The sequence below is a fragment of the Rana temporaria genome, chromosome 7 (assembly GCF_905171775.1).
Source record: "Rana temporaria chromosome 7, aRanTem1.1, whole genome shotgun sequence".
NCBI lineage: Eukaryota > Metazoa > Chordata > Amphibia > Anura > Ranidae > Rana > Rana temporaria.
The window spans coordinates 76219475-76246790 of record NC_053495.1 but is presented as its reverse complement, the minus strand read 5'-3'; the positions used below and the strand labels follow the sequence as shown (position 1 = coordinate 76246790).

At 45.8% G+C, this 27316-nt stretch overlaps 1 protein-coding gene across 2 annotated transcripts in view; it reads right to left on the bottom strand.

Annotated features, from left to right (window-relative positions):
• The window catches only part of DDX47 (DEAD-box helicase 47), a 502328-nt gene that overhangs the window by 270423 nt on the left and 204589 nt on the right, over window positions 1-27316 (bottom strand). For both annotated transcript variants that reach the window (XM_040359586.1, XM_040359587.1), the window contains exon 7: window positions 22794-22910. In XM_040359586.1, coding sequence (XP_040215520.1) covers window positions 22794-22910 — 117 coding nt within the window. The remainder of the gene's footprint in view (window positions 1-22793; window positions 22911-27316) is intronic.

Below are 27316 nucleotides of genomic sequence, written 5' to 3'. Positions count from 1 at the left end.
ATCAACATAGGGGCAGATCTGACACCTATTGCATGGGAACATTCCCAAGGATCGTGGGTAGTTGGACAGCCAGGTGGTGTTTGGTTCCTTCACAAACTCAGACTTTATGAGGATGTCACCAAGGCTATGTGCACGACGTGCAACCAACTTGGGTGAAGGGCTCACTATCTTGGCCAGGGTTGGGGCATTGTTTAGGATGCCCCAATGCCTCTCCAAGGTAGTCCGGACCGAGTTCCATTGTGAACCAAATGGGGTAATGATTCTGATAGGCTCATTGGAGTTGGTACCAAGTTTATCCAATGATCTCTTTTTAGTTAGTAAGTCCACACGGTCCCTAATAGCTGCTCGTTTTCTTGCCTTTTTAATTTGGCCATGTGAGTAGCCACGTTCGCGAAATCGCGTGTATAATTCGTGGCTTTCACGTCTGTAGTCGCAGATATTGGAGCAGTTGCGCTTTATTCGCATGAACTGTCCCACTGGGATACCGTTTTTGAGCCAATGTGGGTGGTGGCTGGTGGCATATAGAAGGGTGTTTGCCGCAGTGTTTTTGTGGAAAGTACACGTGCTGAGCCTGCCCTCCTTTAGGGTGATCAATAGATCAAGGAAGGATAATCTTTCGGTATCAGCAGAGTATGTGAGATGGATATTGCGTTTGTTCAGATTGAGCTCAATCATGAACTGATGCAATGATTCAATACTTCCCTTCCATATCATCAGGACATCATCTATGTAGGTTAGCACGTGGTGGCGATACATAGATGAGGTATAGACGTCCTCCTCTTCCCAGAGGCCTGGGTGGAGGCAAGCATAGGCCGGAGCCCATGCCGCGCCCATCAAGGTACCTCTTATTTGCCGATAGAAGTTTCCCATGAATTGAAAATGATTATTCATAAGGGCAAATTCCAATAGCTCCGTAATGAACTCATTTTGTGATCCGGAGGTGGGATAAGTATTTTCCAAAAAGGTTTCAACGGCCCTGATGCCAGTTTGGTGGGGTATTGAGGTATACAGTGATTCCACATCAATTCCAACCAATAAACACCCATCGGGTTGTTGGCCGGTACCAAGGTCATCAAGTTTGGCCAAGAAGTGCCGAGTGTCCTGTACAAAGGATTTTAACTCGGTCGCCATCTCCTTCAGCATTAGGTCCAAGTATCGCCCCATACGTTCCATGGGTCCCTGGCAGGCCAACACAATAGGCCTGCCTGGCGGCTTATTCAGGTTTTTATGGACCTTGGGAATAATGTAAAACGTGGGAATGTTGTACTCATGGACTCGTAGGTAATCATGTTCCTTGACTGTTAGGAGGCCCTCCTCTTTAGCCAAACTTAATTTGTGATTTAGTTCATCAACCACTGAATGCAGGGGATTGTGCTCTAGTTTTTCATTTGTGGAGGTGTCACCCAATAATCGTTTGGCCTCACCCTCATACTGATTTTGAGTCAGTAATACAACATTGCCACCTATGTCGCTATTTTTAATAACGATACTCTTGTCATTCTGTAATTCCCTTAAGGCCCTTCTTTCGCCTACTGATAGGTTGTCAGCAACCTTTTTAGACCAATCAATCTTTTCCAGATCAATCTGTACCATATCTAGGAACGTTTTAAGCCACCTGTTTTTTGATAGGGGGGCATTTTAAGTGATTTAATTTTAAGGTTGACACGTCTGATGAGGATTGAAGGTTCCTCATCTGGTGTTGAGTTTTCCATCAGTAGAGAGTTCAAAATGTCCAAGATTGCTTGGTCCTCACTTTCAATTGGTCCCTGGCTGGTTTCATTCACCTCATCATTTGAGAATAATGACCGATAGTATACCTCACGTAGGAACAGCGTGATGTCTTTGAACACTGTGAATTCGTCCATGTTCGTCACCGGGGAGAAGGGCATACCCTTTTGCAAGAGTTCTTGATGGTCTTTTGTCAAAGAAAAATCAGATAAGTTGATAACCTTTAGGTCATCAGGACCCGGAGATAATTCCGTGTTTTTAATTTGAATATTTATTACTTTTTCTGGCTCCTGGTGTATGTTCGTTTCTGGATAGTTTGACATGGCTTTGGTTGTTTTACATTGGATTTGTGTTTTGGGGGTTGGACCGTTGGCCAGTAATTCCCCGTTCATCTAAAAAAATGACTGTTTTAGTCGGATCGTCCTCAGAGTCACTTTGTGGTTTGCGTCGGTGTGATCTCGATTGGGATCGTCCGATGCGTCCCGCCGATTTGTTGCGGGTTCGGTGCGTCGTGAGATCAAAGATCTCGCCTTTCTCGAAATCTATTAGATCACGTTTGAATTTACCGTTTGGTTATTTTTAAATTGAATTGGGCTTTTTCTATGTCCTTTTTAAGCTGTTCATTTTGTTTAATAAATTCCTCCTGTTCCTTTAATTCATCAAGGCCTTCTGCGCTTACTTGTATTTCTTGCTGAATGGAGATCAACTGTTGTTTCTCCTCTTCAACAATCAATGCCATTACGGCAAGACCGTGATTTATACAGAGTTCCTTCCATTTTGGAAGGAAACTCTCAGTGTGAAGATGTTCAGCTGGGATAATTTTGTCCCTTAGACCTCTGGGAAAAATGTTATGGGATATATAGGTTTCAAGGGAAGTGACATCCCATTTTCTATTTAGATGTTTAATGAGTAGTTTTTTATGTTCCTTGAATTTATTTTTAATTTCCTCGTCTTGATCTAGTGCTTGCGGGGTGTCACTGTGAAACGCCGTTTGCATCTCTCGATCAATGTCGTCCGAGTACAAAGGCCATACCACAGTATTTTTTATATTTTTATGTATAGTAAGACTGTATTGCGATGTCGTTAGATGGACTTGCTGGGAGTGAACATAGTGAACCCGGGTGATTTACTTAATCACCTGCCCATGTCCTAAAATATACGTCGGCAAAACCAAACGTCCCCTCAAAGTCCGTATTGGTGAACATCTAAGAGAAATCAATGAGAAATTTAAAAATCATGAAAAAACCCTTGCTAAACACTTTGTGGTACATCACAACAGAAGCTCCAAGGGAATGACAGTACAAATAATTTATGCTCTTAAGTTACCAAGCAGGCGAGGTGACTTTGACCGTATACTCCAGCAGAAAGAAAAATGGTGGGTATACCGTCTTAAGTCCCTAGTCTCTGTTGGTTTGAACACTGAACTGAACCTACAAATCTTTTTGAACCCTTAGGAATGTTCCAATGTGGTTTAGATACACACTATATATATCCAACTTGGTCCTTATTATCTCTATTGTCAATCCTTACTTGCTCTCACCTTACAATAATAATAATTTTTTACCCTTTCTGTAATGTCTTATAACTATACACCCAGTTACTGTATAGTCTGATTTTCAATGCGCAAATTGCAAAAAAATATATGCAAATATCAAAATCTGTGCATTCCCCTTTAATAATATTCCTCCTTCTTCTCTTTATTTATTATTTTTTCCTCGCTCCTATTTCCTTATTTCAAACCTATCCTGGCATCAGGATTAAAATAACAGCATTTACCGATTGAATTGATTATCAACTTCACCACCAGTAAGGAAATAGTTACATCAGAATATGTTTATTTACTGTTGTGTCCAAACGCCCATTCACTTTCCTCTGTTGTTCCTTTCCTTGCTATTATCTTTTCTTTTGTATTATTAACTTATGAATACATGAACAATAATTGCTCCAATTTGCCATACCCCATGAAGAAAACAAATATATATAAAAAACACAAGTAATCAATCTCCATGACCGCGGCAACGCCCGTCGCTACATGCATTGGCCCAGCATCAATTCACTAGGCATCGGTGATAGCACCAGCTGAGGTTTGTGTATAAAAACACCCATCAGCTGATACCAAACTACGTCCAGGAAGAAGCTACGCCATTGGCTACGGCGAAACGCGTCAACGTCACCATCCGACGCTGGTCACGTGACTGCAGGCGTGAGAGAGAGACCGACACGGAGGAATTGTATTAGGCTACAGCAACCATGTCCGCGATTCGGACATAGTACGAATCCCATCCGATACCTCACAGGGAACCCTGTATGAATGGGATACTACAAGGGGTGAGCCTTTGCAAGATTTTTTTGACTTGGCTCCTCGCTACCCTGATCACTATACTGAGCGGAACTGATATCAACTAAAGGTCTGTACCTTAATACATAATCCTGAATAGGATAAAAGTGCATTTGCCACCGGAATTATACAGATGGTCCTGTGTGCTGAACTCTGTACTGCGTTATATTTATATTACCATCTGATCACTGTATTATGTTGAAGTCACTACCAACTTCCAAAACACTGTATTTTGACTTCAATGAAACACAATCCTAACTTGGATGGAATTGATTGTTTCTGTAACCATACAGACGGCATGTTGTGTTACAATTTGCATTATCTTGCATTAACATCATAACAGTGAGACGGACATATCTGTACATTCCAGATATTTACTGCTTTGACAGTCACCATCACGCAGTACACAGCAGTCACTGCATTCCAGCCAATTACCAAGTCTACATACTAGGGCCTGTGGGAACATTAATGGGATCCACCTCAAGATACCCGTGATCTACTCTCCAACTGATTGCCCATAGATACAATTTGAGGGATTGAACTCTGTATAGGCTCCATTGATCAACATCAGGTGCCATCTGTCTACCATTAACAAAGGATGGGAAGTCAATACAATACCAATACCAATTGATGAACTCAATTTATTAACGTATTGCTGCAGCTACAATTTCCAAAATGTCTTTATCCTCCTCTCTCCCACCCCCCCCCCCCCACCCCAGGGCTCAGCCATTGGTGAGTGCACTTATTGGATTCAATGGTCTGGATGTCAGGTGACACCACTTGTCCCTGACTATATTTTCACACTATATTCCCCATCCAGTACCCAATAAATTATATGATTACCATAGTGCCGACAACCAATGACTGACCCCTGCTAGTCCGGACAGTGTTGTGACTTTATGTTGTCCATTGTATGTCTCGTACGTTGCGTGTGTTCATGGTTAGATATCCCTTGATTAATACCATGTTTTATTAGACTGTACTGTGTATTTTGTATCTATCCTTTTGAAGACTATTTAAAATTGAAAATAAAACTTTTGATACTCCAATCAATGAGTTTATATTCATAAGGATTCAGATCACTAAGTGTGGCCCATAGTAACCCCTTTTTTTCATGACCTCATCTGAGGTCACTTTCCGCCTACCTAATCTTTCTTTCCTTTTTTACATTTAATTTTTGACATATGTCCCAGGTTACGGCCATACACTCATCATTGATGTAGGATCTAACACATACCCTTATCAATTAATGGTTAAAACTTGCGCCTTCCCCCCCATCCCCATTCCCCTGAAATCTTTATAGGTTTTAATAAAGCCTTCTCTTTTGAAAGTTTTTTTTTGCCAGTCAATTGCATTGTTGTACAAGTATATACACATACTTTTGTAGTCCAAAAGAGCCAGATCTACACTGAGGACTGATCGTCATAGACTACAAGTTGCAGCTGGCTGAAGAGAGAGAACAGAACTCTGGGAGAGATGTGTACAACAGTTCCAGCTGTGAGACAGACTTCCCATCTCGCAACCAAAACAATATATAGAGTCGGGCTGAGTGGCGCTCAGCCATTCAAAGGCAGCTTTGTATTCTATGAATAAATACAAAGGAGTTGGACAGCATGAGGTCATCAGCCTGCCCCTCTGACTCCAATTAGAGGAAGCTCACAGAAAACAAAGCTGCGTATAAAGACCGACTCTGCATTGTTCCGGGGGTGAAATAAGAAGTCTGTCTCAAAGCTGGACCCAGATCTGTGTACTGTGTATAGCTGAAGCTACAAAGCTACAAAGAGCCAGTGCTCCTTTGTGAAAGAAATAGTTAGTTAGTTTGGACCAGCTTGATCCAAAGAAAATATTCAAAAGTGACAGGGAACATAGAAGTCAGCTTTAAGCACACAGCACAGTCCCCCTGTCAAAAAACAAAGGCACAGCGGGGAAGATCGCCACACCAACATCACTTTTGTTAGACCAGCAACCTGTTTTTTTGGGGGGTTTAGCCCACTGGGATTTAGCCAGGGTAATTTCTCTGGTTAATATTGACCAAACAGGGGGCGTGGCCGGCTGCGAGAGAGGAGAGACGTGTTCTGAGGAGCTCCGCCAGGCCCGATCGCATCCGAAGCCATCCTGACTCGGCACTTCAGAATTACCACTGCTGACCCCCCTTGTCCTAACTCCTGGGCTCCCCCTGTGCAGGTGCCTACCTGAATCGAGACCGCCGGGCAAGGGATTGCGGCATAAATCGAGTCGAGGACGGCGCCATCCACATGTGCTCCGCCGCCATCTTGAGGCCTACGGAGCCTCTAAATCCACCGGGCTCGAGTTCCGCGGACGCGGGGCAAGCGGCGATCGTTCCCGGATCCATCCACAGCGGTTCTCCCAGACCTAGGGGAGTGCAGTACGGAGCTGAGAAGATCCAAGGCCTGGCGAGCACTCTCTGCAGCAGACGGCGCTCTGTGAGTACAGGTGAGCGGCGGCCATATTGCTACACCCCAGGCCCTGCAGCAGCCTCCCGACCCTCTCCTAAACTGATTCTGGGCCCTGTATTATAACAAACCCAGCACACCAGTACAGAGGTCCCTATAGGCCACAGATTGAAGTGACTTGCCTGCTAATACCTGGCCTTGTTTTTGCACAATTAGTGGCCATCTTGCTGCTCCCTCCAGTACTGTGACTCTTGAGACCCACTCACGCCTGGCTTGTTTTCAGCAACTACACTGATACTGCCCAGTAGCTGGGACTGCTCCCCACATCCCCCCCCTGGGGTTCCTGGGAAGAAAAAAAAGGGGGGGGTTTAATATACAGCCTGAATAGGTGCTTTATGCCTGTGCCCTGCTGCTTTGAGATGCCTGAGATCATGTCAGAGAAGTAAATGTGAACATTTGAAGATGGAGGACATGTAGGGGGAGAACTTCGGTCCCCGTCCCGCTAATCGCCGCTCCTGCAACGCTTCTTTAGCCGCCATAGCCCCAGGAGTGAAAAGAGCATCTGCCCGAACCTTCATCGCCATCATATGGGCAAGATTGGCTTTCAAAAGGCCATATATAGAGGGTTTGTTCCGCCGCCTTCCACGAGATCTAACTCCACAATGGAGCGCTTCCTGTATAGGCCGCAATCCCTGGCCTCGAGGAGCGCGACTGCCCTGCCGGAGATCACCGACTCCCGCTCAGTGATGCTATTTGACCCTCCGGAGGATGACAGATCCCAGCATGCCCTGTCGGCAGTGGCCACAGATATGGTCACTGTAGCCGTTCTAGATCACAAGCTACAATCGCTCCTTCAGAACCTGACCCATAACATCACCAAAGAGGTGGGTAAAATTACACAGGAGCTCCGGAAGGAGATAGATCAGCTAGGGGAACGTACTGACACACTCGAGAATAAATTTGACGAACTTACCTAGTATGTGCATGTGTTAGAGGAAGATAATGCTGCCATGAAAAATACCCTCACCCAACTCCAACTGCAACAAGAGGATTAAGAGAACAGAGAAAGGCGCCAAAACCTACGGATCAGAGGGATACCTGAATCGGTCTCAGACAAGGAGCTGCGCCCATATCTTCTGGACCTGTGTGTCACTCTGGCGCCCCACATCCCAGATATTGATTGGCGTTTAGATCGAGCTCATAGATCCTTAGCTCCCAAGCCCCCTGCTGGCTCCAACCCCAGAGATGTTGTTGTTCGCTTCCATTATTATGAGAGCAAAGAAGCCCTTACCATTGCGACCCGCAACAAATCTCGCATTGACTTTAAAAAGGCCAAAATACAGATCTTCAACGACCTTTCCCCCATCACTTTGGCGAAGCGCCGTAGCTTCCGTCCTGTCACTACACATCTGCAAAATCACCAGGTGCCTTACCGTTGGGGGTTCCCTTTTCGCCTATCTGTTCTTAAAGATGGAGTCCAGTACTCATTGAGGGATCTCTATGAGAGTGATGCCTTTACACGCAATCTGGGTCTTCCCCCTGTCCCTGAAGAAGATCTTCAACTTCCTGTACTGAACCCTAAACCTCTGATGACTCCGGCCAAGATCTGGCCCCCGGTGCAGCGCAAGTCAAGGAAAGCATTCTCCACCCCACAACGGGTTGACCATTTTAGATCTCAAACCTCAAGTCATCCTGCCCTGATCCCTTTTGGCCCTCTTTATTTTCTCCCTCGCGTGGTAGGTTGAGGTTTTCCCCGACTCTGTCGAGGCTTTCGGTCCCAAGGCCCGTGACTTAAGTTTCCCAGCTATTTCATTTTTGCCCCCTTGGGCCTTGTCCTTTTCGACCGTTCTTGTCCTCAGAAGTGACTCTCTCCTCAGACAGCCCTTCAGATGATAGACCTGTTTCTTCACGGTTCGGCGCAGATCGTCAAGTTTGGAAGGGAGGGGACCCACTCCCGCTCGGTTCTCGTTGCCTGCCATGCCTCCTGCCATAACCCCAGGCTATTGTCTGGGTTCCCTGGAGTTTTTTTATCTTCAGGGTTTTCTGAGCAAATGTGTTTTCAATTATTTTTTCTATTTTTTTCTGAATTTTTTCTTTTCTTTTTTCCTTTTTGTTTTTTCAGGTCTTTTTTTTTTTACCTCCCACTGATATCCTGTGCTTTTTTTATTGCACCGATTCAACTTATACGCTTGTGTGATTCAATGTGTTTTGCACCATGGTTGTTTTACAGTTTAGATAAGATAAATGTTACAGTAGCTGTATTACTGATTGATTTCCTATGGCTCTAAGGATCTATTCTTGTAATGTGAAGGGTCTGAATTCCATTGGTAAGAGATGGCAAGCTTTAAGGGAATTCAGATTATCCGGTGCGGAGGTGATTATGATTCAGGAGACTCATTTTAAATCTGGGGGGTCCTTTAAATTTGCGTCCAAACATTTCCCCACAGCTTATGTAGCTTCAGACCCATCTGGTAAGGCGGGAGTAGCAATACTTTTCAAACGTTCCTGTCCGATACGTATCCTCTCCTCCCATTTAGACCCTAGGGGTCGGTATGTGCTCCTGGAATGTAGTCACCTTAACACCCAGTTTACATTGGCTAACATATACGCCCCTAATGTGGGTCAGATTGGTTTCCTTACAACTGTTCTTGAGAAGCTTCAAACGATCTCCCATCCCTTCATGATATTGGGTGGAGATTTTAATGTGTGCATGTCCCCGGCCAGGGACAGAAGGGCATTGTTCCGAGACTCTCCAAGTAGTGCTGCCCAGAAGCTGTCCGCATCGTTCCGCAAATTGACCAGGTCATATAATCTTTTTGACACATGGAGAGTGAAGCACCCAACCCAACGGGGGTACTCCTTTTATTCCCAGCCCCATAAGCTCTACTCCAGATTGGATCATTTTTGTGTTAAAGCTCCTTTGCTTTCATACGTGATCTCTTCCGAGATTGGCCCAATCGCCTGGTCGGATCATGCACACATCGAGATCGATATTGTTTTGTCTGCTCCTGCCCCCAGGACGTGCCATTGGCGTCTCAACGAGTCTTTGATTAAGGATCCGTTGATACGAGCCCAATTACAACAAAAGCGGTCAGAATTTTTTGAACTAAATGTGGGTTCCGTGACAGAGGTTTCCACTTTGTGGGAGGCCCATAAGGCTTTTTCAGGGGGGAATGTGTTTCTGCTAGCTCCCGTTTGAGAAAAGACTCCATGAAGCAAAAAGATGAGCTTCTGGTCCAACTTAGAGCTGCGGAGGCACATCTTCTTGATTCCCCTACTGTGGAGCGTCTAAGGGTGGTGGTCTCCTTGCGGAATCGTATCAAATCTTTTAATATGAATAAGAATTCTAAATCTCTGTTGTGGGCTAGACAGAAATGTTATGAATACGCCAATAAGCCGCACAGAATGCTAGTTAACAGATTGAGACCACTCCCCTTCCTCTCGATTTCTGATCATCTAATGCAGCCAGATGGTACTCCCACATACTGCCCCAAAGCGATGACGCAAGTTTTTGGAGATTTTTATAAGTTGTATAACTGCTTGGGCGGGGATCCGTTGACTCAATTCTCTCAGGTTGACTTTGATGCTTTTATGTCCTCTTTAGCTTTACCTAAATTGTCTGGAGAACAGCTCTCTATACTTAATGCCCCTGTCTCTCTTGAAGAAATAGCCGAGGTTGTGAAAGCTCTCCCCGCTCACAAGTCCCCTGGTCCGGACGGACTCTCATATGTCTACTATAAAATCTTCTCGGATATTTTAAACCCCCATCTTCGGTCTCTGTTCTCCTCACTACTCAAGGGCACCGTTCCCCACACCCACTTTCTACACGCGTTCCTGACGGTCATCCCAAAACCAGGTAAAGACCCTTCATTGCCAGATAATTACCGCCCCATTGCGCTATTGAATTCGGATTACAAGATTTTTACTAAACTGTTGGCTAATCGACTTTCCCCGCTTCTGACGACTTTAATCCACAGAGACCAAGTGGGATTTGTTCCCACAAGACATGCAGGTGATAATACCAGAAGGACTGTGGATCTGATAGATCTTTTAACCAAAACCAAACAGACAGCAGCTGTCCTCAGCCTAGACGCACAAAAGGCATTTGACCGCCTTGGTTGGCCTTTTATGTTTGCGGTCCTTGACAGGTATGGTTTTTCGGGCCCTTTTATCCAAGCCTTGCGAGCCATTTATTCCACCCCTACTTCCCAAGTACAGCTTTCATCTTGTCTATCTCAGCGGTTCTCCCTAAGTAATGGCACTAGGCAGGGGTGTCCATTATCGCCCTTGCTGTTTATTTTGAGTCTTGAGCCTCTGGCGGCGGCCATTAGGCAGCACCCAGACATACGGGGAGTCCCACTGAGGCGGAGGGATTATAAGCTTTCACTATTTGCTGACGACATCCTACTGACCCTAACTCATCCTTCCACCTCTTTACCTGCCCTACATGATGTTCTTTCTATCTTTGGTAGCATGTCTGGGTTTAGGATTAATCAGTCAAAGACAGAAGCTTTACCGATTAATATGTCTCCGGAGATGCTCACATCCCTCAGAGACAAGTTCAAATATCATGCCCTGCCTCATTAAAATATCTGGGGATGCATATCACATCTTCATATTCCACCTTATACCAAGCTAACTTTCCCCCCATGTTTGCGGAGATAACTCGTCTCTTGAGTTTATGGTCCTCTCTCCCAATCTCCCTGTTAGGCAAGATCAACGTCCTAAAGATGTCCATACTCCCTAAAATACTGTATCTTTTCGAGACACTTCCTACTTCTGTCCCGATGTCGCAGTTGAAACTCCTCCAGAGGAGGTGCCTTAAGTTTATCTGGAACAATGCTTCCCATAGGATTGCACAATCAGTAGTTTACGCCCTTAAGCATAGGGGGAGGGATGGCGGCGCCGGACATTATTAAATACTATTTTGCTTCTCACCTCCGTATATTAACCTCTTGGGTGTCTAGAAAGGCCCCTTCCAGGTGGGCAGAGATTGAAATGGGGATTACTGCACCGGTGCATCCCTGTTACATGCTTTGGCCATCGTCCGCTAAATTTATGCCCCAGCTTAGATCTTTATGTCTAGCCCCAATGCCGTTTACCCTGACTATTTGGAGATGTGTGGAGCGGTTCTCCCTCTCCTCCAAGTGTTCCCCTCTAATGAACGTTCTTTTCAACCCAGATGTTCCTGATGGCCTGTCATTTGGGAGAATGTATCCCTGGACTCAAGCTGGAGTTTTTCAGTTGCGACATTTGGTCAACCCGGTCACACGTATCTTTCTATCTTACAGACGAAACATGATCTGCCAACTTCTCTTCAGTACTCTTATCTACAATTTAAGCATTTTTTCCTCTCCATGTTTCCCTCGTTGTCACTAGAGAGACTCACAGATTTTGAGCTTCTATGTGTAGCAGGTCCCTATGCACCTAAGCAGATCTCATCAATATATAAAATCTTACATGAAACCCCCCCTCTGACTGACTCCACGCATAACTATATGAACAAATGGTCTACTATTCTTAAGCGCCCAATTTCGCTGCTAGACTGGGGGAAAATATGGGCTAACACTTCAAAGATTTCGCGCTGTGTAGTGCATAGGGAGACTGCCCTTAAAATTTTGGTATAGGACCCCGGACTTACTGCATGCCCGTGACCCTACCCTCTCTAAGTTTTGCTGGAGGTGCGTAGGGGCCGTGGGCTCTCTTTTCCATATTTTCTGGAAATGTCCTCTCATTGGCCCTTTTTGGATAGATTCAAGAGCTCCTACAGGCGCTGCTATCCCATCCCGTACCCTTATCACCTTTACATTTCATACTAGGCCTGCCCCTTATGGGTTTGCCTAAGACATCGCAGAAACTTATGTCTTTTGTCCTTTTAGCCGCGAAAAGAGCCATCCCTAGGCTCTGGCTTTCCACTTCACCCCCCACTATTCACCAGGTTCTTTCAATTATAGTAGATACACGTAGGATGGAACACTTAACTGCTAAGATTGAAGATACTGTGCCTTTGTTTGAGAGCATTTGGAAACTGTGGGATGATTCCGAGTTTTCATCCGGTTACCTATCTGAACCCTCTGAAGAGTCTTGATTCCCATGGTGCATGTTTTATTTATTTATTTATTTTTATTAATTTCTCGGTTTTCATTCTCTTTTCCTTTTTTTTCTTATATCTTTTCTATGGTAATGGCTAATTTTTTTTTTATATAACTGTCTGTCTTGGACTGTGGCTAGCTTACATTGCCTTGATACTTGATTATTTTGCATGATTGTGTCAGATTGTGCCTGTATCTCCACATTGTCTAAGATTTGTCTGCTATGCATTACCAAAAGTTGAATTTACTTGACACATTGTCATACGCTGTATACTGTTTTTGAAAAATTTCATAAATAAACAATTAAAAAAAAAATATATATATTGACCAAACAAGTTTCATGCTGGGAAAGTCTACAGATTCTAATTTAAGAAGACATTTACCCATTTATTCCAACATGCAATCACCCACTAGAATTATAGGCCCAGATTCACAGAGAGGTGGGCACACATTACGCCACCGTCACGCAAATGCCGTACGCCACGCCGACAGCGCGGAGAGGCAAGCAATGCATTCAGCAAGCTATTGCTGTCGGCGTGGCGTAGGTTTCTAAGGCGCAGGCTGGCGTAGGTGGAAGTGGGCGTGACTCCATGCTAATGATGGGGCAAGCGCCAGACAGGTACGCCGGCGTGGCGCAGTGGTTTACGCCCGGCGTACCAGGACCGGTGCATGCGCCGTGACGCGGACGCATGCACAGCACCCCTCTGCGCATGCTCACAACTACGCCGGCACAGCCACCTAAGATATACCGGCGTACCGCGTACGCCGAGACCATAAGTACGCCCAGCCAGACGCACGTCCAGCGCAAAAGTACGCCAGCATCTGTTCCCTGGTGGAGAGGTACTTTTGTGATCTGAAAATGTCAGATAGTGAAAGGGAGAAGAGGAAGAAAAATTTCTCTGTGGGTGAGAGGGCGATCCTGACCTCTGCCATCGCCAAGTACGATACGTACCTCCATGGCGCACAGAGCGGGAGGACCAGCAAGGCCAGGAAGATGGAAATCCTGCAGAAGGTGACCCTGGAGCTAAACACCCTTGGCCATGAAACCAGGACCTGTAAGGAGGTCCAAAAAAAGATTAATGATATGCGTCGGCGGGTCAGGGAGAAGCTGGCCAAGATGAGAAAATGTTTCTAACACCAGCAAGCAGTAAGATCCCAACCATCTATACACTGCCTAAAATCCATAAGGATCCCATCAACCCTCCAGCCCGTCCGATTGTCAACAGCATAGACTCTATAACCGCAAGAATGGGCCAATATCTTGACAAGTTCCTACAAAAGAGTGTTAAAATTACCAGATCCTATTTAAAGGATACAAAGGATCTTTTAAACTGTTTGCACAATGTCACTTTTACAGACAACCAGCAAGTCTTATTAGTCACAGCAGATGTGTCCTCATTATACTCAATCATCCAGCACGACGATGCCACGGTAGCCCTGAATTGGGCTCTCAGCCAAAGGGATGATATACCCCACAATCAAAAAGTTTTTATCGGCCATGTTTTAAATTTTTGTTTATCACATAACTATTTTTGGTATGGGAATAAGTTTTATACACAAAAACGAGGCGTGGCGATGGGAGCTAAATTTGCCCCAAGTATTGCCAATTTATTCATGGCCGAGTGGGAGGACAAGTCCATTTTTAAGGAAAGGAAAGCAGAACTGATTTTTTATAAACGTTTTATTGATGTTTTTTATTTGGGAGGGAACAGAGGAGTCATTGAATATGTTTTTAAACGTTTTAAATAACAACAACAATATCAGATTGACATCCGAATGGAATAACGACACCATCAATTTCTTGGATGTGACTTTTTCGGAGAAACAATAAATTAGAAACAAAGGTGTATTTTAAACCAACAGAAACAGTTATTAACCGGTAACAAGTGGACACCACCCAAAATGGCTAAAGAACATTCCGAAGGGACAGATCATGAGAGTCAAGCGAAATTGTTCTATAAATAACGACTTTCTCAGCCAATCCAAAATCCTAACAGACAGGTTCAAGGCGAAAGGATATAATCCACAGTTTTTAGAAAAAATTGTGGAAGAAGTCGGAAAGATCCCTAGAAGCAAATGCTTGGAAGAGAGAGTGAAAGATGCAACCCAAGAATCAAACCCGGCTGAATGGGGGTTCATATCACAATTTCACAGCCAATATAAAGAGGTGGGGTCCATCTTTAATGAACACTGGCACATTCTGCTGTTGGACAAAAAATTAGGACCCATAATACGCCAGCATCCACAATTCATCTACAGGAAAAGCACCTACTTACGGTGATACTATTGTGAAAAAGATCTTGGACCTACCGGTCAAACCCCAAAGTTTCTGGGATAAAAATGGCTTCTCCTGTAGAAGATGTAAACCGTGTAAAGAAGTCAGACTACTGAAGAGAGGTCTGGATAGCTTCACATCACCAACAAATCACCAGGAATTCGAAATAAAGCAGTTCATCACCTGTAATACCACTCATGTTGTATATGCGCTCAGATGCCCATGCGGTCTACTTTACATCGGACGAACGAAGAGACGACTTAAAATCAGAATCGGAGAACACATTAAAAATATCAAAATAGGATATACTGATCATAATGGGTCTCTTCACTTTAAAATAAAACATAACCAAGATCCATCTGGTTTGGAATTTTGGGGATCGAACATGTGGAAACCCACTGGAGAGGCTCACATAGAGTACGGGAACTTTCAAAAAGAGAAACGAATTGGATATTTTTGACGGATGTATTAGTGCCTAAAGGATTAAACGTAGAGCTGGACATCAATTGCTTTATCAGTGACACTTGAATAGAAATAGACAAGACAGAGTCACGACGTTCAAGAGTGATGGTCCTTTTAAGCACGATTAAAGGGGTAGCCAAAATATATAGGAAAGGGGGTTTTAAATGAACTCACCATTACCTCAGACACTTGGCACCCCCGTTAGACATCAGTCATATAATATTTATCATATAAATTCCAATGAACATGTCCCATGCACATTTTACATACAGTGTTGCTCAATATATAAATTAAATGGACTATTGGAATAATGCTATATACCCTAGAAGGTCTGCTGGTCTAATAGGGGTAGATATTTCTACATAAGGTTATACTTGTTTTCCAATGTGGCTTATGGATATACATATGTACGTATATTTATATATACATATACATCCTCCTTATTTATATTTGTGGCAACTATGCGTTTTTTTAGATATCTAGATATTTATGTAATTTATTTATTTACATTCTTATATTTTTTTAGATTTCTATTTCGATCTACTTTTTTAAACACTATTTTTTATATATTTATATATCCTTTATAAAGATTTTACAAAATCATTTTCTATAATTTTATAATAATTTTTTTATATATATGTATCTTATTCCTAATTTTATATATATATATATATATATATATATATATATATATATATATATATATAATTTATTTTGTATGTATATATACATATATATATTTATGGATATATCATTCACGTATTTTTATGTATTTAATGATTGAATCCAGCTGAATATGTGCTAACATTTATGCTCATCATGTGTCTATGTTGTATTCCATAGATGAGTTCATACCTTTTCAGTAATTCTGCCGAGGTTATGTGTGGCACCCAGGGTCAATTGCTCTCAGGTCATACATTATATGGCAGAAGTATTTCTAGCACAAGTTATCATAAGCGTTTATACAGATGCAGATAATTCTGCACTGTATTAAATGCTAGGCGCTGAAGTTCCTTTATACAGTGCTAGCCCCTGTATGAAGTAGTATGCACTGCAATCTAACTGTCTCCACTCACAAATTCGCTCTATGGTGGGAACAGTGAGTGAGATTGGGAGCGCAGTACAAAGCCAAGTCCTGTATAGCTCCTCCCCTTCGGGGGCGTGGCTAAATACGGCGCCCGGAGGCGAGGACTTAACCAATGACACACGGAGGATGTGTCAACACCAGCCGGAGCTCTGTCATTGGTCGGGGGGCGGCGCAATGCTACTTAAGTCCGGTGGATGCCTAGGATAAGCAAGCTCTAAGAGGAAGTCCGAACGGACGAAAACGTCAGAGCGCTGCTATCCAGCATCCAAACCGGAAGTGACGTTTTGCGCTCCACTCGTTGAGGGAACCAGGAAGCAAGCTACAGGAAGGATATCCAAGCGGTCTTCAGGGGTCCCAAGAAACAGTGAGAGTGGCATAAACACCCATACGAATTTTATATTTTACCTGACTATTTTTACTTATCTGGTACGCATGTTTTTAAAGGGGATACGCATGTATGTTTTTGGGTAACATTAAATATTATCAAAAACTATATTGCGCTATGTGGATGTTTTCTTCCCTTACATAAACTGCTATTACCTGGAGAGTGAAAAATCTATACGGTGATCGAGGAAAGGGGTATGCTGTTCCAATCCACCATCTGACAGTGACATATTATATTGTAACGCGGTTTTAAAGTAACCATCTGGTGAGTGCTTTCCCCGAAGGGGACCCCATATCCCCCCACGTGGTGAATTCCTGATTGGTGATTGGAGCACATATTATTGATTCTTTTGATCGAGTCATCACACACAGCATACACATCAAACCAGGGGTTTGCAGCGCTGCTGCAGGAATTTATACAAGCTCTGTACGGGCGTTTTTTATTTTTCTGCTTTTATACAAGATGAGAAGGCACCTCAGGGGCACGGGAGGAGGACCAGCAACTACTGTCAAGCTGACAGCTGAGGAGGAGGTGATCGCCAGCTGCCTGGAGCAGGAGCAGGTGGAGGGCCTGGAGGGTTTTGACTCCAGCGAACAGGACTTGAGGTAAGTGTGTTTCATCCCCCATCCGGTGTGGAGCATGTGAGGGGGTGCAAGGGAACATGTGACAAGTGTGTGGGTCCGCCAACATGTGAATGCTTTGTGTCGTCCACAGATGTGCTGGAGGGAGCTGAGCCATCCTCTGCTGCTGGACGACCCACACCATCCAGGGAACATCATCTTCCTGCGTCTGACCCCCTGGGAAGCCCCGAAAAATCTGGTCTTGAGGAGGAGCAGGTGGACATCCATCAGGAGGAATGCCTTTACCTTGAAGAGGATTCCATCTTTGCCGGTCCCTCTGAGACGGTGGACCCATGGTCGACCTTAACGCCCATCAGGGGAACCCCCTCAAGGGCTACCCCGTCCAGGGGAACCCCCTCAAGGGCTACCCCATCCAGGGGAACCCCCTCAAGGGCTACCCCGTCCAGGGGAACCCCCTCAAGGGCTACCCCGTCCAGGGGAACCCCCTCAAGGGCTACCCCGTCCAGACGGACACAACCGGCTACTTCTCCCAGGAAGGCTCTGTGCAAGACGAGGGGTGTAGCCGGATCCCTCCAAGAAGGGCCGGATAGGGAACAGGCACGGCAGACACGCCACATGGCAGATATTGCCATTGACCTGCACCGAGTGGCTGACAGCCTGGCCTTTGTCGGGTCCTCGGCCAAGACCCAGGCTGAGTGCACAGTGGCTGTGCAGGGCACCGCAGCCGCAATGCAGCAGTGCCTCACCCAACAGGCTGCACATACCATGGCCATCTTGGACTGCCTGCAGGAGGTGAATGCCAACTGCGCAGCCATGGTCACATGCCTCTGCGACCAATCCCTGACCCTGGATGCCATGCATCACCATAGGGTAGCAGGGGGTCCCTCAACATCTGGGGACCAGGGATCTGACGTGTAGGCCACCCAGGAATGGCACACCCGGCTATTGGGGAACTGCAGACCACAGCAGCAGGGATCCTGGCGGAGGTGAGGAGCCTGGGCGAGATTGTGCAGGCCAACACTGCCGCTATCCAGTCGGAGGGTCGCCAGAACAGGTGCCTACAGCGCCAGACCAACGCCAGGCAGATGCAGGCAGAGACCAATGGCGTGTTGACCCGCATTGCCATGGCCTTGGAGGGGATGCAGGCAACAGCTGAAACCAGGTCCAGGAGCGACAGCCCAGGGGATGAACCTCCTCGTAATGCAACAACCCCCCCCACCCGAGTCGTCGCCACGACAACTGAGGAGCCGAACCCTGGGCACGAGGTCTGGCCAACGAGAGGGCAATGACTGCAGCTCAGAGTATGAGCTATATTTTTGTTTTGTTTGACGTGCACAGATGCATGTGACGTCCTCCTGTAAGGGCATGCCATGTCGGACAATGGCATAATCCAATTTTTTTGTTATTTTTACACTGACGTCACAGCACCATTGTACTGCACACGGTCAGGAGTGCAGGGGCATGTTTTGCCCGGTGCTGTCAGTGCTACAGTGTGACTGGTGTGTGAGTGTGTGACATTTCTGCCAGCAAGGCGTGTCATCTTGGATCTTCGGGGAGAGGTTATCCCCACGACCATGTGAATGTGGTATGAATGGACAGCAACATCATTGGGGCCTTGGTGTGGCGTTGCTGCTCCCAAGTCCCGCGCGGTGGACTTGGGCTAAACCAATGTGAGGTGGGTGTGGTGTGTGTGAGCTAGGGACCACAGTGGTGTGCATGTGTGCATTGTCCATGTGCCATGATGAATGTGTGTGTTTAACGTGCAAAGATGCTTTCCACGAGGCAACTCCTGACTGCTGTTCCTTCAGCAGACGGGGTAGCCTCGGGCAGGGGGGGACTGTGTGGCTCGGGGGTCAGGTCATCACATATGTCAATCTCCAGGTCCTTTCTCATGGCGTAGTTGTGCAACATGCACCGATGATCTGGCACACAAAGTTTGGGGAATACAACAGGTCCCCCCCCCCGGACTTATCCAGGCATCGGAAACGGGACTTCAGGATGCCAAATGTGCGCTCCACCACTGCACGGGTGCGTATGTGTGCAGCATTGTATCTTCTCTCGCCTCTGGTTTGGGGATTCCGGTATGGAGTCAGGAGATGGGGCCCAAGTGCATATGCCGAGTCACCTGGACGGGAAAAGACAGGAGGATGTTAGTCATGCATGTGCCCCTCGTGATGTCTGCATCATGGGGTCAGACAATCATGCCTGACAACCATGTCACTCACCAACCAGTTGTCCCTGTACACATTCTGTTCGAATTCTGTTGGGATGTTGCTTTGACAGTAGCTGTCGTGGCGGGCCCCTGGGTGTTTGGCACGGACGTGCCATATGAGGCATTGGGCATCGGCTATCACCTGTACGATGATGGAATGCCACTGCTTACGATTGCGGTATATGTGCTCTGTGGTCGGGGGGGGGGGGGGGGGGCCGTAGTGCCACATGTGTGCAATCAATGGCCCCAACGGTGCGTGGGAATCCGGCAATTCTGTAGAAATCCTGCATTGCCTTCTGCCGCAGATGCTCATGGGTGGGTTTGATGATGTGGTGGGACATGCATGTAAGGGTTGCGGGGACAACCTGGTGCATGCATCTGCGCATGGTGGATTGCGACATCCCAGACACGACTCCACTTGTACGTTGGAATGATCCACTGGCGAGGAAATGGAGTGTTGCCAGTACCTTGATCAGTGGCTGCACTGCATGTGAGCGTTCTGTTTGGCTGGTGATTTCATCATGCAGGGCTGTGGCTAATTCCAGGATGGCATCAGGACTGAATCTGAAGATGCGATACACCTCCGATTCCCCCATGCCAAAGACGTTCATGTGCGTTCGGTATATCCTCTCCTGTGCCCTCCTCCGTGCCTGTGGACGCAGTAGTGCTATGACCATGGCTGCCCCTGGCATGTTGGCATACAGATGTGTTGTCCTGCAAGTGTGGTAGCTCAGCTCGTCTGTAACGGTGCTGCTGCAGCTGCTCTCCAGCTGACCTGTGCACGTCTGTTGCTGGGTTGCACCTCCTTTATGGGGAATAACTTTGCGCCGGGTGTACAACTTGCGCGCACCTCGCATAGCATGCGTCGGGCGCACGCACGTCCGTGAATCGCCGTATTTCCATCACTTGCATATTTGAATGCCTAATCAATGGGAGCAGCACCGTGCGTCCAGCCCATATGTGCGCCCACGCTACGCTGGCGTGTGCAAGCTACGTCGGCATAAGGTGGCCAGTTTTTAGGCGTATATTGGTTTGTGACTCTGGCGCATACATACGCCGGCGCACATTTGCATTTACGTCGGCTGAGCCCAATCACAGCCGATCACAATAGTAAACAAACAGCAGTGTAACCGCTGTTGCTGGGCTCTCCTCACACACCTTTCCAGTGTGAGGAGGAGAGTGATCTAACAGTGAGTTACTTTGAATACTGTAATATTACTGTGCCCAGATTGCCCCCCCCCCCCAAATAAAGAGTACCTGCCATCAGTACCCATCAGAGTAGCTGCCATCAGTACCTATCAGAGTACCTGTCATCAGTACCCATCAGTGTACCTACCATCAGACCGTCGTCTTTTTGGACGGACGGCTTCCTCTTATTTGGATCCTGATATGCTGCCTTCGGGGGGGGGGGGGGGGCTCATATTCTGAACCAGAATCGGAATCAGAACTGTAACTGGGCAGTGAGATCTCCCCGTTACTCTCATCGGTCAGACTCAGTATTTGGTATGCCTCTTCTTGCATGTATACCTTTCTGGGCATGGCTGTAGGCCTGGTGACACTGATGGGCTGCACCTTGGCTTTTAGGTCTCTAGGGGGATTTGTCCCACGGTTCCCGATAACTCCTCTGGCTCTTGCTTCTCCCCTTTGTGATCCATTATCTTCTCCCCAGCGTGGTTGGGCAGGTAGAAAAAAAATTGAGACAGCCTTTCATATTTTAAAATAAACATACCTAGAGAATTTTACACTAACGATTATAAAAGGCGTCACAAATGCAAAAATATTCATAAAAATCAGCCCGGTAGAATGTGCAAAAAAGATAGACGCTCCCTATGCTCTGGTGTGCGTTCCACTTGCTAGGACCGAAGTGAACACAAGGATACTTTCTGCTTCTGAAGACGCCGTTAACTGATGACAAAACACATCAAGATGGTGTTCCCTTGTGCCACTTCAGTCCCAGCAATTCGAACGCACTGCGGAGCATAGGCACTAATCTTTTTTGCACATTCTACAGGGCCAATTTATTCTGAATATTATTGCATTTGTAAAGTCCTTTATAATTGTGATTTTAAAATAAACATACCTAAGAAAGGTTATACTATGAGAGGCTGTCTCTCCATTTATTTTCTACCTGCCTAACCACACTGGCAAAAACATAATGGATCACAAAGGGGAGAGGCAAGGATCCCTGAGAGTCACAGGAGATAACCATTAAACAAACTGTAGGACAGGTTCCCCTAGAGACCCAAAAGCCTTGTTGACTCTATACTGTAAGGCAGGGGTGTCAAACTCAATTTCTTTGTGGGACTCATCAGCATTATGATTGCCCTCAAAAGGGCCGGTTGTATCTGCAAGATTAGATGTCCAGCTCATTCCCTCCACATATATATGTCAAGAGCCACCCCACCATCAGAAGTTGGGTCCCCCACTCTCCTTTACATTACAGTGCACCCCCTTTCCTTATGCTGCTGCTGGAAAGAAGCTGGATGCATTGCTTGAAAGCAGAAAGTAAGGGTCTGGAGGAGGACCAGAGGAGGGCTGGAGCTATCCTGCAGCTGCAGGAGAGGTGCGAGGGCCACATGAAATTCGGCCCGCAGGCCTGGTGTTTGACACCTGTGCTGTAAGGCAAGGGAGTCACCGACCCCTGGTGAGTGTAGTGTATCGCCATTACAGCAGAGCATTACAGGGGCCCTGGGATTAAGCACAAAGCACTCAAGATTGCACTAAAGACTTTTTTTTGCACAAAGTCACTTTGTTTCTAATTTTTTGTCACCAATGTGTAACATTTTCAATTGTAGCACATACTAGCATATTCATATGGTATAGCAAGTGCTCCCTGAGATTAAAATTGATTAACCCTTTGCTGGACATAACAGACAGCAGCTACACACATTAGTACGACCGCTTGTGCATCCACCTTGTGTGATCTACCTAGCACACCGGGGGGGAGCGAATAGAGGACTTGAGCTGTTGGCAAATTGTGTGTTTGAGTCCTATTTGCTGCAACAAAGTCCCAGGGGAGATGCATGTGGTTTTCAATTAGTCAGGGATGGAGCAGCAAACCCAGGATATACTCATCCATTTTGTTCGTATTACAAAATATACAAGTATTAACAACTAAATTGAAAATGATGGTAGGGGTGCTTTAAATCATGAACTGGAACATGTAATTTTATATAGACTTCACAAATAAATAGCAGTGATTAAGAGACGTAGTAATACCTTGAACTTGGAAGGGATGAAAATGTAAAACTGTTGAAGTTTCTCCACTGTCTGATACTTCGAGGATACTGCACATTTGACTGGGTCTTTCAATGCAGCGCGTTGTAATTTTTGCACCTGTTTCAAAAAATAATTATAATTTTAATGCTGGATCCCAAAGCAAAATGATACATAGGGGGGGGGGGGGGGAAATCTGACTACTTAAGCTTTGTAACTTTCAGATAATCAAAATCAACTTATGATGTTGTACAGAATAACAGTAGGAAAAACTCTGTTCAAGATCTCTTCTCCAATACCACAATTTGCAACTTCCATATAACTAATTAATCAAAATGTGGAGTCCTTCAGATCGATTCAATGTAATAGTTCATATGTCCTAGTGCAGGCATGTCCAAAGTCCAGCCCGCGGGCCAATTGAGGCACGCTTTCCAGTTTCAAACGGCCCCACTGGTAATTTGGATATATATCATTTGCGGCCCCCAACGAATCCCAACGCGCCACAAAAGATATATACTGTTATTTATCGGTGCATCGGAGAGGACAGGGAGGGGGCAGGACGATGGCCAACAGATTACATACTGGCGAATCTGTGGTTTACTCGGCGATCTCCAATAGGAAGTCCAGTCTCCTGGGCTGCCATTGGATGACTATTCTGTCCATCATAGGAGGCGGGACTTTGTATTAAAGAGGCCACCGAGTAAAAAGGAGATTCTTCTGTATGCATTCCTGTATGTATTCTGATGGTGCTCGTCCCGCCCCCCTCCCTTTCTCCTCCGAGGCTGCAGATGTGCATCGATCAGGCTGCATTCATGGCACTGGTGAGGCTGCATTAATGGCACTGACCTATTTTGCTTCACAGTTCTTTTATTTAAAAAATATGTTTTTTTTACTGAAACTCCCCTCAAAGTGAGGGTTCGTGTTATATGCCGATAAATACGGTATATCCAAATAACTCGCCCAAGCTCATCCTTAGTCCTGAGCGGAGCTCTGGGATTTGTTGGGGGCCACAAAAAAGATGATAGATATACACACACACACACACACACACACACACACACAATATATTTATTTATATATATAAAAATTCTCTCCAAACACGCCCAAGCTCATATCTTCGCCACAGAGGCAAGAGAATTCTTGTTGGGCAGTGTATTAGTGCTCGGATGAACACACTTTGAACCATTACAATTTTGTCCAAGAATGTCGGGCAAAATGGTCGGCCCTCACGCATGTTCACTTCTGGCCCTCTTTGAAAAAAGTTCAACCCCTGTCCTAGTGACAATACAGAGGCCTTCTATACTGTAAGGGCAGTCACTTGCATATAGAAATACAACAGTCTCTATACAGTCAAACACTTCCACTACCAACATGTTGCAGAGTCAGGCACCTTCACTTAAAACAAGGTCCCAAGACTCTGGGTTCCTCTAGATCTGTGGTCGACAACCCGTCGATCGTGGTCCACCCACGGACAGGTGAAAAGTGTATCCCCGGGTTGCCAGCACTGGTTTTCCCTGACAGCTTCAGAGCCAGCAGGCGCAGCCTAATACCCATGACCTTCCTTCACCATGCCCTCTTGACCCCCCCTGTGCCCCTACACCATACCCTCTTGACCCCCCTGTTCAGTGCACTACAAACCATTGGACAACTGCCCTACCTAATACTACTACTACTGACCCCTGGACACTGCCCTACCTACTACTACTACTAACCCCTGGACACTGTCCTACCCACTACTACTGACCCCTGGACACTGCCCTACCCACTACTACTGACCCCTGGACACTGCCCTACCCACTACTACTGACCCCTGGACACTGCCCTACCCACTACTACTGACCCCTGGACACTGCCCTACCCACTACTACTGACCCCTGGACACTGCCCTACCCAATACCACTAACCTCTGGAAACTGCCCTACCCAATACCACTAACCTCTGGAAACTGCCCTACCCAATACCACTAACCTCTGGACACTGCCCTACATACCACTGACACTGCCCTACATACCACTGACACTGCCCTACATACCACTGACACTCGCCAGGAACCAGAGCAGATAGCCACGTCTGCAGATAGTCAAAAAAATCAGCCTGCATTACCAGATTTTCTGCTTTGCGAGAGTAACCAATTACTCCAGACATAAAAAAAAAAAATTGTGAAAGTCAATGCCGAATTTCTTACTAAACAAAAATTTTAAAAGGTAGGGCAAATATATATTTCTACAGTGACATTAGTTTTAAGATTTTTCTACGTTTTTTTTGTCTGTCTTTACTTTTCATTGGGGGTTTGCTAATCCAGTTCTTAAAAAGAAGGGAAAAATAATAAAAATAAAAGGACGTGGCACCGGGTAATCTTTGATCTCTTCCAAATTGTCCGTAAGTAATGCACTCGCTATTGCTTGTGCAAAAGCTGAAGCTGCAAAAGCCAGAGCAGCCTTTGGTGATCAAGACACACAAAAAAAAACAAAAAACATGCTTGGAGGCTGACAGCGCACGATCAGAGGCTGAGAGAGCAATACAAAATGCAGAAAGCCCTACTAGAAGCAGACCTAGAGAAACACAGTAAAGAAGCGGTAGTCACTATAGCTGAAGCAGAGGCCTTAGAATTAGCTGTATACCCTGAGAATGAACACTGTAGACGTAGCAGTGTGTTCGGTCCAGGAGTTGAACCTTAAAAGGGGTTGTAAAGGTTCATTTCATTCTATGCATCAAGGTGAAAAAACATCCGATGATTACCGCCACCACCCCCCCCCCCCCCCCGTTATACTCTTACCCAAGCCCTGGAAAGTCCTGCTTCGCAAACACGCTTGACCGTTGCCCGGGCCTCTTGGCTCTTCTCTGCACTTTATTGGACAGATTGATAGCAGCCAAGACGGGGCCAAGTCCTGCATATGGCGGCTTTGGATGCCAAATGCAGGACTCTGGAGTGCGTCCACAAGGTAACCCCACTGGCAGAGTGGGTTAGGAGCCAAGAAAGCTGCCGAGGGACCCCAGAACAGTAGAATCGGGGCCACTATTCAAAACGAACTGCACAGTGGATGCAAGTATAACATGTTTGTTTTAAAAAAAAAAAAAAAATAATCAAACTTTTACAACCCTTTTAAAGCGGGAGTTCACCCATTTAAAAAAAAAAAAAAAATCTCCCCTTAGCTTCCTGCTCGTTCGGTCTAGGGGAATCGGCTATTTATATTAAAATATGTGCAGTACTTACCCGTTTTCGAGCTGCATCTTCTTCCGTCGCTTCCGGGTATGGGTCTTCGGGAGCGGGCGTTCCTTCTTGATTGACAGTCTTCCGAGAGGCTTCCGACGGTCGCATCCATCGCGTCACTCGTAGCCGAAAGAAGCCGAACGTCGGTGCGGCTCTATACTGCGCCTGCGCACCGACGTTCGGCTTCTTTCGGAAAATCGTGACGCGATGGATGCGACCGTCGGAAGCCTCTCGGAAACCTGTCAATCAAGAAGGAACGCCCATTCCCGAAGCCCATACCCGGAAGCGACGGAGAGGATGCGTCTCGTAAATGGGTAAGTACTGCACATATTTTAAAATAAATAGCCGATTCCCCTAGTAATAACGAGCAGGAATCTAAGGGGGAAAAGTGCCCTCTAAGGGTGAACCCCCGCTTTAAGATCCTCTATAACACGTCAAATTATGTTTATCAACAATCCAGGCCAAGCAGCAACAAAAACCAAAATAAAGATGCAACATTGCAACACTGCAAGTCAACAATGAACCTCAACTCTGCAAACAAGAGAACTCCAAGCCAAGTGAAACCGTTTATAATGGGCATCTTACATTCAAGGCACCAGAATCTACAAATTACTTTATCTTCCAGGTCCTGCCTTTACATCAGAACGGAACACCAAGGACTGGGCTAAACCAGTGACTTTAACCACTTGCTTACTGGGCACTAGGGATGAGCCGAACATACCCGGGTTCGGTTCGCACCAGAACGTTCGAACAGACCGCGGGTTCGTGCGAACATTTAGAACCCCATTGAAGTCTATGGGACTCGAACGTTCGAATTCAAAAACGCTCATTTTAAAGACCAATATTCAATTTAATGTTGGAAAACGTCTTTCAGAACCCGGGTCTTGCCCCAGGGAACATGTATCAATGGAAAAAAAAGTTTTAAAAACGGCCGTTATTTCCGGAGCAGCGATTTTAATGATGCTTAAAGTGAAAAAAAATGAAAAATTCCTTTAAATATCACACCTGCTGTGTGTCTATAGTAGTGGCACGTGTTTAGAAATGTCCCCGCACAACATGAAATTATTATAATAACAAAGTAATTTAATACTGCTTGCGCACGTGCTGTGTGGCAACAATATCTCGATTATTTTAGAGGTGGTGGGGGGGGCAGGGGCACAGGGGCAGAAAAATTTGTCCGTAGGCACAACACTGCAACCCCTCCCAATAACTAATTGAAGCGCAACAAGGAGCCACGTGCAAAGTATAGCATCAAAAATTGTTATTAGGCGCCCCTGTTAAACAGGGGCAGAAAAATTAGGCCTTAGGCACTGGT